This window comes from Chiloscyllium plagiosum, chromosome 7, assembly GCF_004010195.1.
Source record: "Chiloscyllium plagiosum isolate BGI_BamShark_2017 chromosome 7, ASM401019v2, whole genome shotgun sequence".
In the NCBI taxonomy this organism is placed as follows: domain Eukaryota; kingdom Metazoa; phylum Chordata; class Chondrichthyes; order Orectolobiformes; family Hemiscylliidae; genus Chiloscyllium; species Chiloscyllium plagiosum.
The window spans coordinates 102,039,996-102,049,667 of NC_057716.1; the positions used below are offsets into that span (position 1 = coordinate 102,039,996).

Consider the following 9,672-nt stretch of genomic DNA (forward strand, 5'->3'; position numbering starts at 1 on the left):
AGAGGGACTGGGGGGGAGACTGCAGGCAGGGGGACTGGGGGATACACTGCAGGCAGGGGGAATGGGGGGGAGACTGCAGGCAGGGGGACTGGGGGATGGACTGCAGGCAGAGGGACTGGGGGGGGGGAGACTGCAGGCAGGGGGCCTGTGGGATAGACTGCAGGCAGGGGGACTGGGGGATAGACTGCAGCATGGGAAGCTGGGAGCTGGTGAGCTGAGCTCTGAGAAAGATCACCAGAGTGTCAGAATAAAAAAACTAAAGAGCTTCTAATACTGGAAATCTGAAACAAAAAACAGAAGTTGCTGGAGAAACTCAGCAGGTCTTGGGGCATTAGACTGCAGCATGGGAAGCTGGGAGCTGGTGAGCTGAGCTCTGAGAAAGATCACCAGAGTGTCAGAATAAAAAAACTAAAGAGCTTCTAATACTGGAAATCTGAAACAAAAAACAGAAGTTGCTGGAGAAACTCAGCAGGTCTTGGGGCATCTGCATTCTGAAGAAGGGTCACTGGACTCGAAATGTTAACTCTTTTTCGTTTTCACTGCAGAAATGCTGCCAAACGTTTTGAATTTATGAGTATCACTCTGATGCCCAGCCCACAGCTGATGAACCGGGTGACTAAGGGGTTAACTCAGAAAGCCATTAACCCAGCAGCAATTCTCCACTGCAGGGAGATTGCAATTTTTAATGACAGGTTAATTTGGGGAAAGTTACATGACAGTGGGTTATGGCAGGCAGGTGGAGGTGAGGGTGTTTCTGCTGGACTCTGGGCTGAGGATTGGAAATCAGGGGTAAACATTACCCTGAAGATGTTTTTGGACACATTGCTTTTGAGATTTCATTCACGTGTTTCCAACGTTGGTTGTTTGTAAAACAGGAAAGCGGGGCGGAAGAATTGAGGGGAACTCCAAAGGAATGCCTTCACCTTAAACATCCACTCAGTTCACCCGGAGACGGGCGGAATGGAGAAAGAGGAAGAAGCCGCGCTAATTAGCCAATGTAAAAGGGTGCACAGTTTAAGAGGCGCCGCTGTTTACCCTCCACCTAACACACCCAAAACTGGGTCACATAATGTCTTAGTGAGGATCTGAGAACCCGGGATATTGGTCAATGTAGAATTCAGAGAGCAGGATGGACTGGAGAGGTTTATAACAGGGTATCCCCAGAGTGAGGGGGTTAGGTGGGAGGGTCAATATGAAGGGTTCTCACCCCCACCCCTGAGAGACAGAGCTGGTGCCTGAAGGTATTGTACCTCTACGTGGGTCAGTAAGGGCTGGCTAGCATAGGCATTAGGGGCCGAGCGGACTGCGTTTATCCACGCGTAGCGTGGACCACATGGTCAAAGAGGGGCACTCCGGTCACATGGTCAAAGGAGGGCACCCCAGTCACATGGTCAAAGAGGGCCATTCCGGTCACATGGTCAAAGGAGGGCAACTCAGTCACATGGTCAAAGAGGGCCACTCCGGTCACATGGTCAAAGGAAGGCAACCCAGTCACATGGTCAAAGAGGGTCACATGGTCAAAGGAGGACACCCCAGTCACATGGTCAGAGGGCCACTCCGGTCACATGGTCAAAAAAGGACACCCCAATCACATGGTCAAAGGGTCGCTCCGGTCACATGGTCAAAGGGGAGATCCCAGTCACATGGTCAAAGAGGGCCACTCTGGTCACATGGTCAAAGGAGGACACCCCAGTCACGTGGTCAATGAGGACACCCCAGTCACATGGTCAAAGAGGGAGTGTCAGACTGTCGGGGGTTCCTCGTGTTTGGTGAAGGGCCCCCGGGTGACCAAGTGTCTCTGCTCCTGTTAAACCAAGAGGCGGGGAGGGGAGGGTGGAGTAAACATCCAGCCTCGGGCTCTGGGGGTCCCTGAGATCCGGGTTATTGCACCCCTGCCCGCCCAACCTGAGTCTTCACTGCACAGCTGAAGCCTCGGAAACTGCCAGTCAACAAAAAAAAACCTCTTCCTCATCAAACCCAATCTGTATGAAAACCCAAGAAATTGCTGGAGGAACTCAGCAAGTCTGGCAGCATCTGTGCAGAGAGAGAGAAACAGAGTTAACATTTCGGGTCCAGTGACCCTTCTTCCCAACTGGACTGAATAAGCGTTAACTCTGTTTCTCTCTCTCTCTCTCCACGGATGCTGCCAGACCTCCTGAGTTCCTACAATATTCTCTGTATATGTTTCAGATTTCCAGCATCCACAGTTCTTTACTTCATTAAATGTGACCACCCCAGCAGTGACACTAAACTGGGGGCAAAATAGGATTACTGGGGGGAATCCACGCTATGATAAGAGAATTAAAGTCTGAGTTGAGTCGAACGCCAACTTCAATACTGCCTGACCCCTGAGTTTCTCCTTGCGTAAATTTGAGGAGCTAGTTTGTCCAAATAATTTTACAAATATTCTGCAGTTAGTGGAGAATTATCATCAGACATGAGCTATTGTTAACTGCAGTATTTATTCAAAAAGTAAATTGGGAAAAAAAACGAGACCCTTAATTCTCATGAAATCCAAGAAAAGCGAAAGCTCATAATGAAGGAGAAATTGAATGAACTACATTAAAGGTTACATCCCAGGGCATTCTAACACAGCGTTTCCCACGGGGCCAAGCCTCCGTTGATTAACGAACTCGGAGGTCCCGGGACGGTGCGATTTTCCGCTTACCTGTGTAGACAGAAGGTAAAGGAGAGGAGGGCGATGGCAGAGGGAGAGACAGACAGTGCCAACATCTTCAGCAGCTCAGGCTGGGAAACACAGTGCCAACTGCCAGGTACACTCAGACACAATTCCCTCCAAACCGAGCCCAGTTCATTTCCTATCAGCCCCCCCTCTTCACTCCTGGCTGGGGGCAATAGTTCTCTCCCTCCTTTTCCTCAGGCTGAATATCCCCTTCAAGTTCTCAATGTCTCTTTTGACACAGTTCTCTGTGAATTTCAAGTGGGTTCACTGTCCTCTCTCTATCACTCACTGCTGACTGTCACCAAGTCTCCACTGACAGTCCCCTCTCTCTGGGTCTCGACTCCTGTTATGAGTTATGATGTCTCCTTCAGCTGGAACACACTGTATAATAAAGTCAGTCCTGAGATACCGGCCCACTTCCACACGTCACTGCATTCAATTGCAAAGCAGTAACCGCCCCAAACAATATCAGACGATCAGGTTCACGCACACACACAGACGGTGGGAGAGACAGTAATAGAGAGAGAGGGAGAGCGACACACAGTTATTGGATCATACCCACTGGCGAGAGAAATCAATTTACAGCAGGAGGAAGATTGAGGAGAGAAAGTGACCAATGGAGAGGGTCAAAGAGAGAGATCTGAAACACACAGGGAGAGACAGTCTCTCACAAACACAGTGACACAGACACACATAGATAGACACACACACACACACAGACAGTCTCTCTTTTTCACACACACACAGTCACACAAAGGGAATGACAGTCTCACACACAATGACGGACTGCAGATGCGGGAGATCAGAGTCGGGGAGAGTGGTGCTGGAAAAGTACAACAGGTCAGGTAGCGTGAGGAGCAGGAGAATCCCGAAACGTCGATTCACTCTAGACTCACACACAATGGCACAGAGTAGGAGAGATAGTCTCACACACACACCCTCACACGTGCAAAGGGAGACAGTCTCACACACACACTGACCTAGAGAGGGAGAAACAGTCACACACAAACAGTCACACACACACAAACAATGATTCACAAAGGGAGAGTCTCACACATACTCACACCCTGACACACAAGTAAAGACAGTCTCACATACACACACCCTGACATACAGGAAGAGACAGTCACACACACACAGTGACACATACACAGGGAGAGTCAGTGTCTCACACACACACACACACACTCTGACACACACAGGGAAAGACAATCTCACATACACTCAGTGACACACACAGGTAGAGACATTCCCATGCACATAACCTGACACACACAGGGAGAGACAGTCTCATAAAAACAGTGACACACTATTCTGGTTTCCCTGCTATAGGAACGCAGTTGTGAAATATGAAAGAATGCACAAAAGATTTACAAGGATGTTGCCAGGGATGGAGGGTTTGAGCTATAGGGAGAGGTTGAATAGGCTGATGCTGTTTTCCCTGGAGTGTCGGAGGCTGAGGAGTGACCTTATAGAGGTTTATAAAATCACGAGGGGCATGGGCAGGTAAATAGCCAAGGTCTTTTCCCTTGGGTGGGGGAGTCCAACACTAGCAGGCATAGTTTAAGGTGAGAGGGGAAAGATATAAAAGAGATTAAGAGGCAACTTTTTTTCACACAGAGGGTGGTGCGTGTACGGAATCAGCTGCCAGAGGAAGTGGCGGAGGCTGGTACAAATACAGCATTTAAAAGGTATCTAGATGGGTATATGAATAGGGAGGGATTTGGACCAAGTGCTTGCAAATGGGATGAGCTTAATTCAGAATATCTGTTTGGCATGGACGAGTTGGACCAAAGGGTCTATTTCTGTGCTGTATATCTCAATGACTCTATGCATTTAATAACTGGAGTGACCGTTTCAATAAACCAAAAGCAGTCCTATTCACCAATCAGATACATCAAAACTTCCCAATTCACAAAACATGCCAAAATGCCAAAAAAAGGTTTACCAAAGCATCAATCTTCACCAAAATAGCCTGATTCAAAAGGTAAAAAGTGAACGAACTGCAGATGCTGTAAATCAGGAACAAAAACCGAAGTCACTGGAAAATCTCAGCAGGTTTGTTAGCATCTGTGAAGTGAAATCAGAGTTAACGCTTCAGGTCCAGTTCTGAGGAAGGGCCACTGGACCCAAAATGTTAACTCTGATTTCTCTTTACGGCTGCTACCAAACCTGCTGAGATTGTCCAGCAACTTCTGTTTTTGTTTCTGATTCAACAGATGACCGGTTACAGCAAAACATCTCAATTAACCAAAACAACTCAATTAACCAAAGACATCTCAATTAACAAAAAACATCCTGATTGACCACATACCAATTAACAAAAACATCCCAATTAACCAAATACAGCCCAATTAACCAAACACACCACAATTAACCAAATACACTCAATTACCCAAAAAAACCCAGTTAACAAAAACATCCCAATTAATTTTAAAAAAAGGAGTCATACAAACATTCCAATGCACAAACTTTGCCAATCATTAAAAGTGAGGCACCAAAATATCAAACCTAACTTAAAAAGTATCATCCAAATATCCCAAATAATCAAAACAGCCAATTAACCACAACATCACAACTGATCAAAAATGATCCACCAATACAGCCCCACAAGGGTGGGCTCTCAGCCCCCTGCTGTACTCCTTGTACACTCATGACTGTGTAGCCAAATTCTGAATGAATGCCAACGATAAGTTTGCAGGTGGCACCACCGTGGTAGGACAGATATTAAATAATGAAGATTCAGAATGCAGAAAGAAGATAAAGGGCTTGATGACGTGGCACCATGATAAAAAATCTCTCTCTCTCTCTCTCAATGTCAACAAAAACAAAAGAACTGATCATTATCTTCATTAGGAAATGATATGGAGGTGTCGGTATTAGACTGGGGTGGACAAAGTCAAAAAATCACATGACGCCAGGTCATGGTCCAACAGGTTTATTTGAAATGGCAAGCTTTCAGAGCCCTTGCTCCTTCCACAGGTTGCTAGCTGATTTGTGCCTTGTGATTTTTGACTTCAGAAAGAAAGGAGGAGAACAGGCCTCCACCTACACCAAAGGTGCTGAGGTTGAGAGGGTTGAGCGCATCAAGTTCCAGGAAGTGACGATAACTGACAACCCGTCCTAGACTTCCTGTGTAGATGCAATGGTCAAGAAGGCACAACAATGCCTTTCCTTCCTCAGTCTGCCTGGGAAATTTGGCATGTCCATAAGGACCATCACCAACTTTTGTGGACTGCATTTCTGGAATGAAAGCCACTGACCTGTGAGGAAGATCACAATTTCCAGGCTGCTGAATGTTTCAACAAGAGGTCAAAAGGTCATGAAATAGAGCTGAAGCCAAACAAAACCCATAGATTCCCTACAGTGTAAAAACAGGCCATTCGGCCCAAAAAGTCCACACCGAACCTCTGGGGCGGCACGGTGGTACAGTGGTTAGCACTGCTGCCGCACAACGCCAGAGACCTGGGTTCAATTCCCACCTCAGGCGATTCTCTGTGTGGAGTTTGCACATTCTCCCCGTGTCTGCGTGGTTTCCTCCCACAATCCAAAAAATGTGCCGGTTGGGTGGACTGGCCATGCTAAATTGCCCATAGGGTTAGTTGAAGGGGTAAATGTAGGGGAATGGGTCTGGATGGGTTGCGCTTCGGCGGGTTGGTGTGGACTTGTTGGGCTGAAGGGCCTGTTTCCACACTGTAAGTAATCAAAAGTATCCCACCCAGACCCATTCCCTTACTACTCTACATTTACCCCTGTATAATGCATCTAACCTATACATCCTTGATGGGTGGCACAATGGCTCAGTGGTTAGCACTGCTGCCTCACAGCACCAGGGTCCCAGGTTCGATTCCAGCCTAGGGTGACTGTCTATGTGGAGTGTGCACATTCTCCCTGTGTTTGCATGGGTCTCCAGGTGCTCTGGTTTCCTCCCACAGTCCAAAGATGTGCAGGTCAGGTGAATTGGCCAAGCTAAATTGCCCGTAGTGTTAGCTGCATTAGTCAGAGGGAAATGGGACTGGGTGGGTTACTCTTCAGAGGGTTGGTGCAAACTTGTTGGGCCAAAGGGCCTGTTTCCACGCTGTAGGGAATCTAATCCTTGAACACTATGGGCAATTTAGTATGACCAATTCACTTAACCTGCATATCTTTGGACTGTGGGAAGAAACCAGAGCACCCAGAGGAAACACACGTAGACAAAGGGAGAATGTAAAAACTTCACACAGACAATCACCCGAGGTGGAATCAAACCCAGGTCCCTGGTGCTGTAAGGAAGCAGTGCTAACCATCAAGCCACTGTGCCATCCAGTGCCTCAAAAAATGCTTCAAAGTTGTGATTTTGGTGCAAAGTTAGCTCCTCAGTATAAACTTCTATTTCAACAAGTATGATCAGAAAAGCTATCATCGGACCGGGTCACATAGAAATAATGGGAGAGTATTAGGAAGGAATCATTCAGTGTTAATTTTCAAAGCAGAGACAGAAGTCTCCAACCATTGGGAAAAGAATGTCACTTCAGCTAAATCTGATTTATTTGTAATCAAAAACAAACCAACACAGGCTGACATCGACTGATCAGGCATTGAAGTAATTCATTATTGGTTACCTTCTGTCTCGATATACTTGACTAACAATGTTCAAGTTCCGAGGCGAAAATATCACCAACAATCTGTCCCGGTACATCCTTGTCGTCGCTACAGTCAAGAAAGCACACCAACGCCTCTAATTCGTCAGGAGGCTAAGGAAATTCAGCATGTCCACAGTGACTCTTACCAATTTTTATAGATACAGCATAGAAAACATCCTATCCAGATGCATCACAGCTTGATATGGCAACTGCTCTGCCCAAGACTACAAGAAACTACAGAGAGCTGTGAACACAGTCCAGGACATCATTCAAACCAATCTTCCATCCATTGACTCCATCTACAGGTCCCACTGCCTCAGGAAAGCAGCCAACATCATCAAAGACCCCTCCCACCCCAGTTATACTCTCTTCCACCCTCTTCCTTCGTGCAGAAGATACAAAAGTTTGAAAACACGTACCAACAGATTCAAGAACAGCTCCTTCCTTGCTGTGATCAGATTTATGAACAGACCTCTCATATTTAATGGAGTTGATCTTTTTCTGCACCTTCTCTGTAGCTGTAACACTATATTCTGCATTCTTTTCTATTTCCCTGATGTACTTATGTAAGGTATGATTTATCTGGTTAGCATGGAAACCAGTACTTTTCACTGTATCTCAGTGCATACAACAATAATAAATCAATGTCAGAGACTGTATGATTTTGGAACACACTCCTATCATTGTTCACCAAGCTTCCTGATGCCTCGTTGTCCTCACTGAGTCATTATCAGTTCACTATCCTCACACAAGGCCATTGCTTTCCCACAAAAATCTGTAAGAGATTTTCAGAAGTTACTTGTGGAAGTTTGCACTATACTTTCTGGACTCAGGGAAAGGATCAGTCAGCATTTCGTATCTGAAATATCTGATAGTAACATTCTATTTGGCAGCAGCAGTAGAAACAACCTGTCCTAGACCATCCACATCGTTGCGATCGTCAAGGAGGCACAACAACGCCTCTTCTTCCTCAGGAGGCTAAGGAAATTCAGCATGTCTATAAGGACCCTTACTAACTTCCACAGATGCACCATAGAAAATCTTCTGTCCAGATGCACCACAGCTTGGTCAGTCAACTACTCTGCCCAGGACCGAAACAAACGACAGAAAGTTGTGAACACAGCATAGACCATCACACAAACCAACCCTCCATCCATGGATTCCATCTACACACTTCTAGCTGCCACGAAAACACTGCCAATATCATCCAAGACCCCTCCCACTTGTTATAATCTCTTCCAACCTCTTCCATCAGGCAGAAGATACAGAAGCTTAATCACACGTACCAACAGGTTCAAGAACAGCTTCTTAACCAGCTGTTATTAAACTGCTGAATGGGTCTCTCTATTTTCAAATCTAATGTTGACCTTGCTTTTCTACTCCTTCTGTGCAGCCATAACTTTGCATTCCTTGCTCTGTTCCATCACTCTATGACCCACATGTCCTTGTGTGGTATGATTACCTGGACTGTTCACAAAACAAAACTTTTCATTGTACTTAGTGATAATAGTAAATCAAATCAAATCAAATCAATAATGAAAGAACAGTTTAACAGTGAAAGTACAGATTAACAGTGAAAAACAGGCAGACAACCCCAGAACATTGGCTGCTGTCTCTTTTTCTGTGCCATTTTCTTCATTGTAAAAGTCTGTTCATGGTGTTCATATGGGGTTGCACTAGATAGGTTAAAGGTATTGAATAAGTAAGAGAGGAATTTTGTCAAGTCAAAATTGGTGGATAAAATGGTTCACAACATAGTCCACGAGTGAGAAGAGAAGGATTTTATTGGGGAACTACAACAAAAACATGGTACTGAAAGAAAAACTTGTATTATGCAGCATATTTCCTGACCTTAGGATGTCTTAAAGGCAATAATACGCTTTTGACGCGGTTGTGGGAAAGTGTGACAAAGAATCCACTTCTGCAAACAGACACACAAGTGCTACTGTGTAGTATTAAGTGTGTGCATCTCACTGAAAAAGACAAACATGACATCAAAGCTTTGCATTCTGTCCTCATCAGGACCAACACAAGAATGCCAAAAGTTCGAACACTCACAATCAGTCAAAATCCTTATTCACGTTTGCTGGAAATGATATATATTCACAGGTAGGGACCCATTCTTTGCAAACAAAAGGAATATGCTCATGCCAGATGCCATTAGATATAAATTTGAGGATAGTTTCCATTGGCTTCCACCGTGGAAACACCTCAGCCAATCAGAGTCAACCTCCCAACCAACCAGCAGCTTTTTCTACTAGAGTATATATTGCTATGTAAAATCAACTAGGTAAAAACTAGATATATATTGCTGTGATCATTTGAAATTTAACATGCTTGAATTTGCCCTGATGGGTGGAAAGATAT

The 9,672-nt window shown here is 45.4% G+C and overlaps 1 protein-coding gene across 1 annotated transcript in view; it reads right to left on the bottom strand.

Annotated features, from left to right (window-relative positions):
* wnt10a (wingless-type MMTV integration site family, member 10a) overlaps positions 1–3,018 on the bottom strand; it is an 82,970-nt gene extending 79,952 nt beyond the window's left edge. The window contains exon 1 of the mRNA XM_043694598.1: positions 2,669–3,018. Within this exon, the coding sequence (XP_043550533.1) occupies positions 2,669–2,733 (65 nt within the window). The 5' untranslated portion in view covers positions 2,734–3,018. The remainder of the gene's footprint in view (positions 1–2,668) is intronic.
* Between the last annotated feature and the right edge of the window lie 6,654 nt (positions 3,019–9,672).